General features: G+C 45.1%; 1 protein-coding gene across 1 annotated transcript in view; it reads right to left on the bottom strand.

Moving 5' to 3' along the window:
* mfsd14bb (major facilitator superfamily domain containing 14Bb) overlaps positions 1–14534 on the bottom strand; it is a 37568-nt gene extending 23034 nt beyond the window's left edge. Inside the window, exon 1 of the mRNA XM_072387169.1 lies at positions 14083–14534. Within this exon, the coding sequence (XP_072243270.1) occupies positions 14083–14100 (18 nt within the window). The 5' untranslated portion in view covers positions 14101–14534. The remainder of the gene's footprint in view (positions 1–14082) is intronic.
* Between the last annotated feature and the right edge of the window lie 2945 nt (positions 14535–17479).

Here is a 17479-nt window from a genome sequence, read left to right as displayed (position 1 = left end):
TGAGATGCTTCCTTTAACTCCTCCAACATCTGCTGCAGCTGCAGAAACAAACATTAACCGGCTGCATGAGATGCTTCCTTTAACTCCTCCAACATCTGCTGCAGCTGCAGAAACAAACATTAACCGGCTGCATGAGATGCTTCCTTTAACTCCTCCAACATCTGCTGCAGCAGCAGAAACAAACATTAACCGGCTGCATGAGATGCTTCCTTTAACTCCTCCAACATCTGCTGCAGCTGCAGAAACAAACATTAACCGGCTGCATGAGATGCTTCCTTTAACTCCTCCAACATCTGCTGCAGCAGCAGAAACAAACATTAACCGGCTGCATGAGATGCTTCCTTTAACTCCTCCAACATCTGCTGCAGCAGCAGAAACAAACATTAACCGGCTGCATGAGATGCTTCCTTTAACTCCTCCAACATCTGCTGCAGAGAGCAGAAACAAACATTAACCTGCTGCATGAGATGCTTCCTTTAACTCCTCCAACATCTGCTGCAGAGAGCAGAAACAAACATTAACCGGCTGCATGAGATGCTTCCTTTAACTCCTCCAACATCTGCTGCAGCTGCAGAAACAAACATTAACCTGCTGCATGAGATGCTTCCTTTAACTCCTCCAACATCTGCTGCAGCTGCAGAAACAAACATTAACCGGCTGCATGAGATGCTTCCTTTAACTCCTCCAACATCTGCTGCAGCTGCAGAAACAAACATTAACCGGCTGCATGAGATGCTTCCTTTAACTCCTCCAACATCTGCTGCAGAGAGCAGAAACAAACATTAACCGGCTGCATGAGATGCTTCCTTTAACTCCTCCAACATCTGCTGCAGCTGCAGAAACAAACATTAACCGGCTGCATGAGATGCTTCCTTTAACTCCTCCAACATCTGCTGCAGAGAGCAGAAACAAACATTAACCGGCTGCATGAGATGCTTCCTTTAACTCCTCCAACATCTGCTGCAGCTGCAGAAACAAACATTAACCGGCTGCATGAGATGCTTCCTTTAACTCCTCCAACATCTGCTGCAGCAGCAGAAACAAACATTAACCGGCTGCATGAGATGCTTCCTTTAACTCCTCCAACATCTGCTGCAGCAGCAGAAACAAACATTAACCGGCTGCATGAGATGCTTCCTTTAACTCCTCCAACATCTGCTGCAGCAGCAGAAACAAACATTAACCGGCTGCATGAGATGCTCCCTTTAACTCCTCCAACATCTGCTGCAGAGAGCAGAAACAAACATTAACCGGCTGCATGAGATGCTTCCTTTAACTCCTCCAACATCTGCTGCAGAGAGCAGAAACAAACATTAACCGGCTGCATGAGATGCTTCCTTTAACTCCTCCAACATCTGCTGCAGCAGCAGAAACAAACATTAACCGGCTGCATGAGATGCTTCCTTTAACTCCTCCAACATCTGCTGCAGAGAGCAGAAACAAACATTAACCGGCTGCATGAGATGCTTCCTTTAACTCCTCCAACATCTGCTGCAGCTGCAGAAACAAACATTAACCTGCTGCATGAGATGCTTCCTTTAACTCCTCCAACATCTGCTGCAGCTGCAGAAACAAACATTAACCGGCTGCATGAGATGCTTCCTTTAACTCCTCCAACATCTGCTGCAGAGAGCAGAAACAAACATTAACCGGCTGCATGAGATGCTTCCTTTAACTCCTCCAACATCTGCTGCAGAGAGCAGAAACAAACATTAACCGGCTGCATGAGATGCTTCCTTTAACTCCTCCAACATCTGCTGCAGCTGCAGAAACAAACATTAACCGGCTGCATGAGATGCTTCCTTTAACTCCTCCAACATCTGCTGCAGCAGCAGAAACAAACATTAACCGGCTGCATGAGATGCTTCCTTTAACTCCTCCAACATCTGCTGCAGCAGCAGAAACAAACATTAACCGGCTGCATGAGATGCTTCCTTTAACTCCTCCAACATCTGCTGCAGAGAGCAGAAACAAACATTAACCGGCTGCATGAGATGCTTCCTTTAACTCCTCCAACATCTGCTGCAGCAGCAGAAACAAACATTAACCGGCTGCATGAGATGCTTCCTTTAACTCCTCCAACATCTGCTGCAGAGAGCAGAAACAAACATTAACCGGCTGCATGAGATGCTTCCTTTAACTCCTCCAACATCTGCTGCAGAGAGCAGAAACAAACATTAACCGGCTGCATGAGATGCTTCCTTTAACTCCTCCAACATCTGCTGCAGCAGCAGAAACAAACATTAACCGGCTGCATGAGATGCTTCCTTTAACTCCTCCAACATCTGCTGCAGAGAGCAGAAACAAACATTAACCGGCTGCATGAGATGCTTCCTTTAACTCCTCCAACATCTGCTGCAGAGCAGAAACAAACATTAACCGGCTGCATGAGATGCTTCCTTTAACTCCTCCAACATCTGCTGCAGAGAGCAGAAACAAACATTAACCAGCTGCATGAGATGCTTCCTTTAACTCCTCCAACATCTGCTGCAGCTGCAGAAACAAACATTAACCGGCTGCATGAGATGCTTCCTTTAACTCCTCCAACATCTGCTGCAGCTGCAGAAACAAACATTAACCGGCTGCATGAGATGCTTCCTTTAACTCCTCCAACATCTGCTGCAGAGAGCAGAAACAAACATTAACCGGCTGCATGAGATGCTTCCTTTAACTCCTCCAACATCTGCTGCAGCTGCAGAAACAAACATTAACCGACTGCATGAGATGCTTCCTTTAACTCCTCCAACATCTGCTGCAGCTGCAGAAACAAACATTAACCGACTGCATGAGATGCTTCCTTTAACTCCTCCAACATCTGCTGCAGCTGCAGAAACAAACATTAACCGGCTGCATGAGATGCTTCCTTTAACTCCTCCAACATCTGCTGCAGCAGCAGAAACAAACATTAACCGGCTGCATGAGATGCTTCCTTTAACTCCTCCAACATCTGCTGCAGCTGCAGAAACAAACATTAACCGGCTGCATGAGATGCTTCCTTTAACTCCTCCAACATCTGCTGCAGCTGCAGAAACAAACATTAACCGGCTGCATGAGATGCTTCCTTTAACTCCTCCAACATCTGCTGCAGAGAGCAGAAACAAACATTAACCGGCTGCATGAGATGCTTCCTTTAACTCCTCCAACATCTGCTGCAGCTGCAGAAACAAACATTAACCGGCTGCATGAGATGCTTCCTTTAACTCCTCCAACATCTGCTGCAGCAGCAGAAACAAACATTAACCGGCTGCATGAGATGCTTCCTTTAACTCCTCCAACATCTGCTGCAGCTGCAGAAACAAACATTAACCGGCTGCATGAGATGCTTCCTTTAACTCCTCCAACATCTGCTGCAGAGAGCAGAAACAAACATTAACTGGCTGCATGAGATGCTTCCTTTAACTCCTCCAACATCTGCTGCAGCAGCAGAAACAAACATTAACCGGCTGCATGAGATGCTTCCTTTAACTCCTCCAACATCTGCTGCAGCAGCAGAAACAAACATTAACCGGCTGCATGAGATGCTTCCTTTAACTCCTCCAACATCTGCTGCAGAGAGCAGAAACAAACATTAACCGGCTGCATGAGATGCTTCCTTTAACTCCTCCAACATCTGCTGCAGCAGCAGAAACAAACATTAACCGGCTGCATGAGATGCTTCCTTTAACTCCTCCAACATCTGCTGCAGCTGCAGAAACAAACATTAACCGGCTGCATGAGATGCTTCCTTTAACTCCTCCAACATCTGCTGCAGAGAGCAGAAACAAACATTAACCGGCTGCATGAGATGCTTCCTTTAACTCCTCCAACATCTGCTGCAGCTACAGAAACAAACATTAACCGGCTGCATGAGATGCTTCCTTTAACTCCTCCAACATCTGCTGCAGCAGCAGAAACAAACATTAACCGGCTGCATGAGATGCTTCCTTTAACTCCTCCAACATCTGCTGCAGCAGCAGAAACAAACATTAACCGGCTGCATGAGATGCTTCCTTTAACTCCTCCAACATCTGCTGCAGCTGCAGAAACAAACATTAACCGGCTGCATGAGATGCTTCCTTTAACTCCTCCAACATCTGCTGCAGAGAGCAGAAACAAACATTAACCGGCTGCATGAGATGCTTCCTTTAACTCCTCCAACATCTGCTGCAGAGAGCAGAAACAAACATTAACCTGCTGCATGAGATGCTTCCTTTAACTCCTCCAACATCTGCTGCAGCAGCAGAAACAAACATTAACCGGCTGCATGAGATGCTTCCTTTAACTCCTCCAACATCTGCTGCAGCTGCAGAAACAAACATTAACCGGCTGCATGAGATGCTTCCTTTAACTCCTCCAACATCTGCTGCAGCTGCAGAAACAAACATTAACCGGCTGCATGAGATGCTTCCTTTAACTCCTCCAACATCTGCTGCAGCTGCAGAAACAAACATTAACCGGCTGCATGAGATGCTTCCTTTAACTCCTCCAACATCTGCTGCAGCTGCAGAAACAAACATTAACCGGCTGCATGAGATGCTTCCTTTAACTCCTCCAACATCTGCTGCAGCTGCAGAAACAAACATTAACCGGCTGCATGAGATGCTTCCTTTAACTCCTCCAACATCTGCTGCAGAGAGCAGAAACAAACATTAACCGGCTGCATGAGATGCTTCCTTTAACTCCTCCAACATCTGCTGCAGCTGCAGAAACAAACATTAACCTGCTGCATGAGATGCTTCCTTTAACTCCTCCAACATCTGCTGCAGAGAGCAGAAACAAACATTAACCGGCTGCATGAGATGCTTCCTTTAACTCCTCCAACATCTGCTGCAGAGAGCAGAAACAAACATTAACCGACTGCATGAGATGCTTCCTTTAACTCCTCCAACATCTGCTGCAGCAGCAGAAACAAACATTAACCGGCTGCATGAGATGCTTCCTTTAACTCCTCCAACATCTGCTGCAGAGAGCAGAAACAAACATTAACCGGCTGCATGAGATGCTTCCTTTAACTCCTCCAACATCTGCTGCAGAGAGCAGAAACAAACATTAACCGGCTGCATGAGATGCTTCCTTTAACTCCTCCGACATCTGCTGCAGCTGCAGAAACAAACATTAACCTGCTGCATGAGATGCTTCCTTTAACTCCTCCAACATCTGCTGCAGCTGCAGAAACAAACATTAACCTGCTGCATGAGATGCTTCCTTTAACTCCTCCAACATCTGCTGCAGAGCAGAAACAAACATTAACCTGCTGCATGAGATGCTTCCTTTAACTCCTCCAACATCTGCTGCAGCAGCAGAAACAAACATTAACCGGCTGCATGAGATGCTTCCTTTAACTCCTCCAACATCTGCTGCAGCTGCAGAAACAAACATTAACCGGCTGCATGAGATGCTTCCTTTAACTCCTCCAACATCTGCTGCAGAGCAGAAACAAACATTAACCTGCTGCATGAGATGCTTCCTTTAACTCCTCCAACATCTGCTGCAGCAGCAGAAACAAACATTAACCTGCTGCATGAGATGCTTCCTTTAACTCCTCCAACATCTGCTGCAGAGAGCAGAAACAAACATTAACCGGCTGCATGAGATGCTTCCTTTAACTCCTCCAACATCTGCTGCAGCAGCAGAAACAAACATTAACCGGCTGCATGAGATGCTTCCTTTAACTCCTCCAACATCTGCTGCAGAGAGCAGAAACAAACATTAACCGGCTGCATGAGATGCTTCCTTTAACTCCTCCAACATCTGCTGCAGAGCAGAAACAAACATTAACCTGCTGCATGAGATGCTTCCTTTAACTCCTCCAACATCTGCTGCAGCTGCAGAAACAAACATTAACCGGCTGCATGAGATGCTTCCTTTAACTCCTCCAACATCTGCTGCAGCAGCAGAAACAAACATTAACCGGCTGCATGAGATGCTTCCTTTAACTCCTCCAACATCTGCTGCAGAGAGCAGAAACAAACATTAACCGGCTGCATGAGATGCTTCCTTTAACTCCTCCAACATCTGCTGCAGCTGCAGAAACAAACATTAACCGACTGCATGAGATGCTTCCTTTAACTCCTCCAACATCTGCTGCAGAGAGCAGAAACAAACATTAACCGGCTGCATGAGATGCTTCCTTTAACTCCTCCAACATCTGCTGCAGAGAGCAGAAACAAACATTAACCTGCTGCATGAGATGCTTCCTTTAACTCCTCCAACATCTGCTGCAGCAGCAGAAACAAACATTAACCGGCTGCATGAGATGCTTCCTTTAACTCCTCCAACATCTGCTGCAGAGCAGAAACAAACATTAACCTGCTGCATGAGATGCTTCCTTTAACTCCTCCAACATCTGCTGCAGCAGCAGAAACAAACATTAACCGGCTGCATGAGATGCTTCCTTTAACTCCTCCAACATCTGCTGCAGAGCAGAAACAAACATTAACCTGCTGCATGAGATGCTTCCTTTAACTCCTCCAACATCTGCTGCAGCAGCAGAAACAAACATTAACCGGCTGCATGAGATGCTTCCTTTAACTCCTCCAACATCTGCTGCAGAGAGCAGAAACAAACATTAACCGGCTGCATGAGATGCTTCCTTTAACTCCTCCAACATCTGCTGCAGCTGCAGAAACAAACATTAACCGGCTGCATGAGATGCTTCCTTTAACTCCTCCAACATCTGCTGCAGAGAGCAGAAACAAACATTAACCGGCTGCATGAGATGCTTCCTTTAACTCCTCCAACATCTGCTGCAGCAGCAGAAACAAACATTAACCGGCTGCATGAGATGCTTCCTTTAACTCCTCCAACATCTGCTGCAGCTGCAGAAACAAACATTAACCGGCTGCATGAGATGCTTCCTTTAACTCCTCCAACATCTGCTGCAGCAGCAGAAACAAACATTAACCGGCTGCATGAGATGCTTCCTTTAACTCCTCCAACATCTGCTGCAGAGAGCAGAAACAAACATTAACCTGCTGCATGAGATGCTTCCTTTAACTCCTCCAACATCTGCTGCAGAGAGCAGAAACAAACATTAACCGGCTGCATGAGATGCTTCCTTTAACTCCTCCAACATCTGCTGCAGAGAGCAGAAACAAACATTAACCGGCTGCATGAGATGCTTCCTTTAACTCCTCCAACATCTGCTGCAGCAGCAGAAACAAACATTAACCGGCTGCATGAGATGCTTCCTTTAACTCCTCCAACATCTGCTGCAGCTGCAGAAACAAACATTAACCTGCTGCATGAGATGCTTCCTTTAACTCCTCCAACATCTGCTGCAGCAGCAGAAACAAACATTAACCGGCTGCATGAGATGCTTCCTTTAACTCCTCCAACATCTGCTGCAGAGCAGAAACAAACATTAACCTGCTGCATGAGATGCTTCCTTTAACTCCTCCAACATCTGCTGCAGCTGCAGAAACAAACATTAACCGGCTGCATGAGATGCTTCCTTTAACTCCTCCAACATCTGCTGCAGCAGCAGAAACAAACATTAACCGGCTGCATGAGATGCTTCCTTTAACTCCTCCAACATCTGCTGCAGAGAGCAGAAACAAACATTAACCGGCTGCATGAGATGCTTCCTTTAACTCCTCCAACATCTGCTGCAGCAGCAGAAACAAACATTAACCGGCTGCATGAGATGCTTCCTTTAACTCCTCCAACATCTGCTGCAGCTGCAGAAACAAACATTAACCTGCTGCATGAGATGCTTCCTTTAACTCCTCCAACATCTGCTGCAGAGAGCAGAAACAAACATTAACCGGCTGCATGAGATGCTTCCTTTAACTCCTCCAACATCTGCTGCAGCTGCAGAAACAAACATTAACCTGCTGCATGAGATGCTTCCTTTAACTCCTCCAACATCTGCTGCAGCAGCAGAAACAAACATTAACCGGCTGCATGAGATGCTTCCTTTAACTCCTCCAACATCTGCTGCAGAGCAGAAACAAACATTAACCTGCTGCATGAGATGCTTCCTTTAACTCCTCCAACATCTGCTGCAGCTGCAGAAACAAACATTAACCGGCTGCATGAGATGCTTCCTTTAACTCCTCCAACATCTGCTGCAGCAGCAGAAACAAACATTAACCGGCTGCATGAGATGCTTCCTTTAACTCCTCCAACATCTGCTGCAGAGAGCAGAAACAAACATTAACCTGCTGCATGAGATGCTTCCTTTAACTCCTCCAACATCTGCTGCAGCAGCAGAAACAAACATTAACCGGCTGCATGAGATGCTTCCTTTAACTCCTCCAACATCTGCTGCAGCAGCAGAAACAAACATTAACCTGCTGCATGAGATGCTTCCTTTAACTCCTCCAACATCTGCTGCAGCAGCAGAAACAAACATTAACCTGCTGCATGAGATGCTTCCTTTAACTCCTCCAACATCTGCTGCAGCAGCAGAAACAAACATTAACCGGCTGCATGAGATGCTTCCTTTAACTCCTCCAACATCTGCTGCAGAGAGCAGAAACAAACATTAACCGGCTGCATGAGATGCTTCCTTTAACTCCTCCAACATCTGCTGCAGCTGCAGAAACAAACATTAACCGGCTGCATGAGATGCTTCCTTTAACTCCTCCAACATCTGCTGCAGCAGCAGAAACAAACATTAACTGGCTGCATGAGATGCTTCCTTTAACTCCTCCAACATCTGCTGCTCTTTAAAAATAAAAGGCGCTCTGAAGCTACTTCATCCTCCGTTTCACCATAAAAATGACTCCCTTTGCTTTTCAGTCAGCCATCTGTTGCCCGACCATCGCTTCATATCATGGAGAACAGCGCCACAGGCGGCTGTGAGTCAGACAGATGTGCAGCATGTGATCAGGCTGCTGTTGCAGGGCGTTCCAGGTTAAACGGGGACGGTTCTCAGCGGGACTCCTTTCAGAGTCTGAGCCGAAGGTTTCAACAGGAAGCTCGAACCGAGGCGGCGAGCTTTGAGTGAGACGCCGGGAACATCGGAGGAAAGAAGCTGCAGCTCAGAGAAAAACGTTATGTGGAAGTTTGACCCCACGACGCAGAAATGGCTCCAGTGAAAATATCCTGAGAATAAAGAATAAGCAGTAAGCAGGTCGTCTTTGGGAAAGCCGTTTGGCTTCGTTTGACCTTTTATTCGGAAAGTTCGAGGCTCTTTGTTTTGTGGTCTTTCAGGGGGTGAAAACACACTTATTCAGCTGCTGTTTACAGCATATTTAGCAGATAATCGGGTTTTATTCTTTGTCTTCCGACCCGCTGTTTTTAAACGGAAACCGAGTCGTTCTTCTCATGTTTCCTCACAAACCTGCTCCATCTCTACAACTTTATGTGTCCGGGCCACGGTGGAAACTGCTGCTGACAAAAACCCAGCCGGACCAGAGTAAATCTCTACAATAAGACAATAAAAGCCGGCGGGTGCATCACAGATCTGTGCCAGAGAGCTGCAGGACTTCCTTCTGGGTTCAGAGGACTTTTCAGCTCTCACAAAGAGCCTCTTGGCTGAGCTCACACCCAACAGAAACAAGTCCACGGACGGTTCAATAAAGGTTATTCAAACAGTACGACTGTGTCCTCGGTGGCAGACGCAGAGGAAGGCCCCGTCGCTCTGAGCTCCGGCTGGTTTCAGAGACGTTTCTATCAACAGCAAACATGCTGATGATGAGCATTCATCAGCGTCAGCTTCCTGTCTGAAACAGAGCGGCTTTAAGCAGCATCGACCCGACAGGAAGCCAGTGAGCCTGCAGGCGGCAAGACTTTCAGAAGATTAGATTCAGGACGATCTGGCTGTCCAGCTGATCCATCCAGAGTCGGCTGGATGGACACTCCAGGCCACCAGGTGGCAGTAAAGCACATCTCAGCCGTTAAACACAGCGACCCGTCAGCAGACTGAGGAAGAACAGCGAGCAGAGAAGGAGCCGATCTCACGTTGTTATCCCAAAGCATCAGTAAAACAGATTAATGCTTTGTTCTCAGACAGCATCCATTCATACTCTGCATCACAAGTGGTCCATACTCTGGTCCAAGGCTTTAAGATGGCAGAACCGGGTCAGATGAAGCTTCTGCACCACGTCAGATGGGTCCGTTTCATCAGATAAACGCCTGAAACACTCAGACTGTTTATTATCCACAGCTAACAACACGACGTCAGCTGAAGAGACTTATTTAGAGTTAGGAGTCTGAGGAGAAACCAACTGAGTGTCACTTTACTAATAAACTCTGATCTGAAGAGGAGGAACAGTCTGAGGCGCTGAATAAGATCCAGCTGCTGCTGCTGCTGCGATGGATGATCAAAAGTAAAGCAACATGAAACAAATCCAGTTCAACTTTAGAGCAGTTTGTTCACCAAAGTTATGCAACAACAAAGTTTTGGGTGCAGCAGAAATGAGGCTCACAGCCGGATGCTGAAGAGCAGTTTTCAGAGGGTCCGTACGGCAGCAGGAGGCCCTGGGAACAGATTACAGCTGCAGGTATGTGCTGCTGGGGGGGGGTTTAGGACCTCTGAGCCAGCAGAGCCGTGCACGAGTCTGACGGAGCGTTTCATCAACAGTGACCCGGTGAAACTCAGCCCAGTCTCAGCTGCTGCGTCAGAACCACAAAGTAAATCCTGATGCGATTATATCACTTCCCAGAATCCTCAGTTTCCTCCTCAGAGGTAAGGCCCAACGAACCGATGAGAAAAGTAGTGAAACAACGGTTTCCTTTCATCTCCGCAGCTGCATTACGAAAGCTAGCATAAAAAGAGACGTTTATAAATGGGTCACATGCACATTTTTCTGCTGTAAAGTTCCCATAAAGGCAGAGTTTCAGGCCCAGAGAGACTTTCTGCTGCTTAAAGTCAAACTATCACCTTTATGGGTCTTTATTTAGCTCCTTAAAAAGCACATTATTAACAGAAATGTTTCACAGAACATTTTCTAACTGACGAAGAAGAAGAAAAAGGGTGAATTTGGACGTTTTGGAGCACATTCAGAACCAGGTTTTATGATCCTGTCTGAACTCTATTTAGTGCTTTGACATCTGCATAATGAGGCTAAATTATTACCGTTAATCAGCAGCAGTTTGCAGTCAGATCCAAAAACATCTTTAAAACCGGCATCAACAGCAGGAACGACCAAATCCTGAGTCGAGTTGCTTTTAAACAGCTTCTGAGGGCTTTTCAAAGGGAATTTACTGCTTTTTGAGGATAAATCGATCATTGTTCTTATAATAAATTAAATAATTTAGTCCTTTATAGTTTTAAATCAGTCTCCAGTTGCTCAGAAAGTGACTCCAGATACATCTTTTATGGGGAAAAATATTCGAAGAGTCGGATATTTACTGGTGTTTTAGTTCTTTAAAGATGTTCAAACATCCTAAATCTGCTTTCCATGATCTGAAATATCATCTTATTTTGTCTTGTTGTCTGATCACAGGTCCAGAGGACATCGGTCAACAAAAACATTTAGTTCTGAAACCAGTATCCACTCAGTGAGATAATTGAACTCAGGTGTTCCATCACTTCCACAGGTGTATAAATTAAAGCCCCTCAGCTGCAGACCGCTTCCACAAACATCTGAAAGAACGGCTCTCAGGAGCTCAGTGAACTCCAGCCTGGTTCCCTGACAGGATGCCACCTGTGCAACAAGTCCAGCCGTGAACTTTCCTCGCAGCTAAATATTCCAGTCAGCTGTCAGTGGTGTTATAACAGAGTGGAAGAGATGGGGAACGACAGCAGCTCAGCCAGGAAGTGGTCGGACAGGTAAGATGACAGAGCGGGGTCAAAGGTCGCCGACTTTCTGCAGAGTCGATCGCTTCAGACCTCCAACCTTCACGTGGCTTCAGATCAGCTCAAGAACAGAGCGTAGAGAGCTTCATGGAGTGGGTTTCCATGGTAACTGCATCCAAGCCACACATCACCAGGGGCAATGCAAAGCGTCGGATGCAGTGGAGTAAAGCTGCCGCCGCTGGACTCTACAGCAGTGGAGACGCCTCCTCTGGAGGGACGAATCACGCTTCTCCACCTGACAACCTGATGGAGGAGTCTGGGTTTGGCGGTTGCCAGGGGAACGGTACTCATCTGACTGCATTGGGCCAGGTGTAAAGTTTGGTGGAGGGGGGATTATGGTGTGGGGCTGTTCTTCAGGAGCTGGGCTTGGCCCCTTAGTTCCAGTGAAAGGAACTCTGAATGCTTCAGATACCAAGAGATTTTGGACCATTTCATGCTCCCAACTCTGTGGAAACAGTTTGGGGATGGACCCTTCCTGCTCCAACATGGCTGCACAAAGCAAGGTCCATAAAGACATGGATGAGCCAGTCTGGTGTGGAAGAACCTGACCTCAGCCCGATGGAACACCTTTGGGATGAATTAGAGCAGAGACTGAGAGCCTTCTGTCCAACATCAGTGTCTGACCTCACAAATGAGCCTCTGGAAGAAAGGTCAAAAACTCCCTCAAAACAGTCGTAAACCTTGTGGAAAGCTTCCCCAGAAGAGCTGAAGCTGTTCCAGCTGCACAGGATGGGCCGAGGTCATATTAAACCCTCTGGATTAAGAATGGGATGAACTTAAGTTCATATATGTGTGTAAAGTCGGACACAAGATGAAACAATTAATCTAATTAATTAGAGGTTTTGTAATTAATCAAAATTAATCGCACATAAATATTTGACCTGAAAACGGTGAGAAGCATTTTTTTTTAAACATGGATTTTAGAGTAACATTGAATAATGACTGAATACAAAAGCTTAAGCAACAAAACATTAACCAACCGTGCTTTTATCTTCCATCTATCGTCCGTTTTTAAAGGTTTTTTATGCCTTTTAATGGACAGGACAGATAAAAAGAGACAGAACCAGGACTGCAGCCTCTTTACCGACCATCCGGCTGTTCTTTAAAACATTTCCCAGCCAAAGCTGTGGTTTGTTGTTGATTATCCAGTATAATCGGTATGAAACTCATCCAGTGAGAAACGCTCCGCGGTGCAGAATTAAGTTTAGGATTAAAATTCGTTAATTTTTGTGTAATTAATTAATCTTAATTAAGGCGTTAAAGTGTAAAAGCAGATGAGCCACAGATGTGATATTCTGACCATGCATGTGCTGCCAGATATTTACTCAAATATTGTAGTTTTACATGCAAATAAATTACAAACCAAAGCTTCTCCACAAAGAGGAAGCAAACAGCTCCGTTATCTCCTGTGAATTTGAATATCTGAATATCTCCTGTGAACATTTAACTTTATACTTCTGCGTTTTGCATTTATCGGCTTATTTAATAATGAAATAACTCAAACTACAGTGTTCAAAGCTGAATAAGCTGCAGAAAAGACACTTAATTTACATTTTTCAGTAAGCAAATAGCACCAAACACACAAATTAGCGGGAATATTACCTTTTGGTTTCTACGACCTACTGACAACTTTACAGATTATTCGGAACAATTATCACTATTTTAGATCATCCATTACTAGCCATGTCCAAGTACAGTTTTTAACAGTAAAGTTGAAAGAAAAAAGAAGTTTAAACAAGAAAACTGGGAGGTTTTATAGTAGAAAACAGCAATGACTTAAAGTACTTTTAATGCATTTTGGGTCCTTTTTCAGCTGTGAAATCTAATAAAAAGGAGGAATTAAGATGCTCGCATTTAAACTTATATATTTACTGGTTAAATAGAAGAAATTAGACTGTCTTTCAGTTCACTTTTTCCTTTTAAATGAATAACAGAGGCCTGGTCTAACACTGAGCAAACAGAAGGCAGAATGTGAGTTTGACACTTATCAATAAGTGACGCGGTTTATTGGAGTTACTGAACTCCAGGTTGGGACACAGTTATATTAGTTATAATCTCAGAAATGCACATTCAGGTCCTGAGACTCTCCAGGTAACATTTTCAGAGCATAAACCGGCATAAAGCTGCTGTTTGGAGCAACGTTTCCCTGAAGTGCAGAGAGCTAGCAGCTAGCAGCTAACAGCTAACAGCTAGCTGCTAGCTTAGTGGGCGACTTACCGGTAAGCTAACATCCGAGTTAGCCACGAGCGTTTAACCGGACCCAACTCACAGAGGAAGCCTGCAGTTCCACAGTTTATTCAACACACAAGCCAACACCGACATTAGCCAGCAGTGCTGACCCAGCCAACACTCACCGAGCTCCGGACCAACATGATGTCGTTGGCCTCGGTCGCTTGTTTCTCCCGGTTCGTCTCACATCTTTCCGTAACGATAGTCAGTTCCAGTCCCCGGCGCTGGACATCCTCCTGAGGGTTCTCCGTCTTTTCCAGGGTGTCCCGCCGTGTGGATGAAGCTCCGTCTTCGCTGCGCTAACATGCACCTCGGTCCGCTCGGTAAGAGTTGTGTAAAGTGAAGAGGAAGCAGTCGGGTTTCGGTTTTACCAAAATTTTCTCTGCTCTGATTGTAACTTTATCGTTTGTCACATTGGTTTTATCACCGGAGTATGCCGGATGGGCGGCACCGCTTCCTCACTGTGTTTTTCCTAAGACTGACAATCGCCGCCCCGCTGAGCTGTTTAAAATTTCAAAACGAACGCTTTTCTATCACGACCAAATCTGTCCTGGATCAGCTGAGCCTTCTCCATCTTATAGTCAAACGCAACTAATCTGACTCTGGATCAGCTGACACTGACTCCCAGTCAGTCTTTAAGCAGAGAAACAGCGCCGCCTGCCGCGGCTCCGTGCGCGCCACACGCTGCAGACACCGTTTTATTAACTTCGCAGTGTCTGAAACAGATGGTGTCCTTCTGTGAAAAAACACGAGCAAACAGCGTTTATGCGTGAACGCTCCCGCCGTGAACGCGCCCGCCGTGAACGCGCCACCTGCGGGAAAAAGCAGGTCAACATGGACTCAGTATTTGGCAGGAAGACCAGGCGCCGAGCCGTGCCGCTGAGATTCTCTTTGATCACTATTTAGCAACAGGAAGAAAGGCGGGACTCTTCGGAAGAAGAATTTTTTGGCTCCCAATGCAAAACCTGCACGATATGCACGTGTCAAGGCAATTGACGTAAAAACTGCGCTTCCTGTTATTATTTTTCAAAGTAAAGGGCGAACTACAGTTTTAATTAACCATATAACCATGATGACAGATATTTATATGAATGATGACGCACGCGTGGATCTGTGCTTCATTTGTCAGTTAAAGCCGCACAAATGAAGAAAAAAAGAAGCTAACAGCCGTATCAGGTCCCAATAGTGAGATAAAAAGAGTGAATTTCTTCTTTTTTATTCATGTGGGCATCATAATATTTAACTTCCTCATGGAAAAGACGACTCAAACTCAACATTTACCACAAAAATACAGAAAACCACACTAATTATTTATGATTATGAGCAGAAGTTTCAGTGAATATGTCCCCATGAAACAATGATTACAGCTCGAACTGTCTGGTGCTGCAACGCTGTGCTGTGAGAGAGAGTTTCTGACAAAAGAAACAGAAAAACATGTGAATGAGAGCAGCTTTATGGGGAATTCAGCTGGATCAATATACACTTTACTGTTTTTACTAAAAGGTGGGATTTTGGGGGCATGAACAGAGCAGCCGGGACCATCTGAGTCCAGCTGAGTGTTTCCATGAAGGAGGATTCAAACCCAGATTTGTGTTTTAAAAGTTTAACAACTGATTCTAATCATCTAAAGCTACAAACACAGGAATACTTTGACTGTAACGGCTTGAACACAGATTTCCAAAGTGCTTTCAGACATAACCATTAAACTTGTTCCGCCCTTACAGTAACGACAGATGATCGGCTCAAGGAAATGGATAACTCTGAGATGATTGGTGCTTTTTCTGCGGCACTCGATGTCATAGATCACGATCTACTCATTGATAAACTGGAATACTTTGGGTTTAGTCCAACCGCCATCCAATATATGAAGAGTTGTCTCACAAAAAGGACACAACAGGTTTATTACACTGGCAGCTGGTCTTATTCTAAGGTCTTGGATCGTGGGGTACCGCAGGGGAGCGTCCTGGGACCACTCTTATATCCCTTCTTCACGATTTACCATCAGTTTTGTGCAAAGCAACTGTACAAATGTATGCTGATGATTCCACATTGTATAATGCTGCAAAAACTGTGATTGAACTGGACGATGTTTTATGTTTTATCAGCTGAGTTAAATATGGTTTTTGATTGGATAAAACAAAATTTAGTACCAATTTACTGAATATCTTGAAAACCAAATCAATTATCTTGGGATCGAGTCACAAACTGTCATCGACACCAAAGATGAGCTTGAACCTGTAGAACAGGTAGACAAAGTGAAATTATTGGGCACAATAATTGATAGTCGGTTGTCATGGGCAACACATTGATACCGTAGTGAAGAAGATGGCTGTGGTTGATTGTGGAACAGGCTGGCTTTCAACACGACTACATTTTCTTCTTTTCTCTTTTCTTCTCAACTCGTTTTCTTCTAAAATTAAATGTTCGGATGTGATCAGGTTCATTTGACTTGGTGCCGATGATGTCACCAGAACAGTTACGTAACTGAATAGCAAAATATCTTTAAAGTACCATTTGAGAATCCTCTATTTAACTTTGTGAGTAGGGAACAGACTGCATGAATGTATTGACTTATTTTGGAATAATTTCGGATTATGTTTATAATGTTTTATTGCTTTTATATTATCATTGTCAAGTCATTTTTTAAATATTTTTTGTTTGTTTTGTAGACCCCAGGAAGACTTGCTCGTCCCACTTTTAGTTACAGCTAATGTGGATCCTTTCAGTGATGAACAATAAACAATAAACAAAACAATTAGTTTTTTTCCGAGGTCATAAAAAGTGAAAAAAGAAGCCAATTAGAATCCAATTAATCCAATAAATTAAATTCCAAATTAGTCCAGTTCATACAGAACCTGAAACTGAATCTTCTCTCTGATCCGGAGCTGCACGAGGCGACTGTGGAGAGAAAAAACTCCCTTTTAACAGGAAGAAACCTCCATCAGAACCAGAACCAGGAAGAAACCTCCATCAGAACCAGAACCAGGAAGGGTCCATCTGCCTGGACCAGCTGGGGCTGAGAGGACAGGAAAGAGGGGACAACAAGCAGCGTAACACCAGGCCAGAGATACCTGCTGAGAGGACAGGAAAGAGGGGACAACAAGCAGCGTAACACCAGGCCAGAGACACCTGCTGAGAGAGAGAAACACAAGTTAATGACAGCAATGATGTCATCTGTACATGGAGGGAGGAGAGGTGCATCATGGGAGCTCCCCCAGCAGGCTGGGCCTATAGCAGCAGAACTATGGGATGTTTCAGGCTCACCTGATGATAATGTCAGTGAGAGGAGAGGTGCATCATGGGAGCTCCCCCTCATTCCATCTTGTTGCCTTCATTTGACGGATTGATTAGATTTACGAATCATTTTCAAACCGATTCTTCTTTCCTGATGCGAAGAAGAAGAATATATGTGACAACCCACGACCACGGGCCCTTTTTTAGAGCAATAAATATGTCCCAAACCCTCACATATCACTGTTTATAACACAAGATGTTCATCCTTTGCCAGACAGGCTGCTGAAA

The sequence above is a fragment of the Leuresthes tenuis genome, unplaced genomic scaffold, assembly GCF_036924035.1.
Source record: "Leuresthes tenuis unplaced genomic scaffold, fLeuTen1.0.hap1 SCAF_6, whole genome shotgun sequence".
NCBI classification, from domain to species: Eukaryota; Metazoa; Chordata; class Actinopteri; order Atheriniformes; family Atherinopsidae; genus Leuresthes; species Leuresthes tenuis.
Note: the sequence above shows the minus strand (reverse complement) of the source record. Positions and strands in the feature narration are given on the sequence as shown.